Here is a 242-nt window from a genome sequence, read left to right as displayed (position 1 = left end):
TTTCACACACACTACCATGTACTCACCTCAGCCAAGGGACCGTTGTAGCCACTGTAGCCAGCGCTTCCGTATCCCAGGTTGTTCTGGGACTCTGGCCGGAACCTTGAACAGGAAAAGAGAATTAATGACTATCGGTTTTATAGTATGTTCCATTTTGTTCATAGTTCTTTGTTCTTTGGGGCAAAAAAATGAATAACTTTTTTTAAAGGGTGAGCAATAGATCTCTGCGTAAATATGAACGA

General features: G+C 41.7%; 1 protein-coding gene across 1 annotated transcript in view; it reads right to left on the bottom strand.

Annotated features, from left to right (window-relative positions):
• LOC119592142 (ITG-like peptide) overlaps positions 1-242 on the bottom strand; it is a gene marked incomplete in the record, with an annotated part of 137,509 nt that overhangs the window by 84,595 nt on the left and 52,672 nt on the right. The window contains 1 exon segment of the mRNA XM_037940960.1: positions 27-102. Coding sequence (XP_037796888.1) covers positions 27-102 — 76 coding nt within the window.

The sequence above is a fragment of the Penaeus monodon genome, chromosome 29, assembly GCF_015228065.2.
Source record: "Penaeus monodon isolate SGIC_2016 chromosome 29, NSTDA_Pmon_1, whole genome shotgun sequence".
Lineage (NCBI taxonomy): Eukaryota > Metazoa > Arthropoda > Malacostraca > Decapoda > Penaeidae > Penaeus > Penaeus monodon.
The sequence above is the reverse complement of the archived record's forward strand: the minus strand, read 5'-3'. Positions and strand labels throughout refer to the sequence as shown.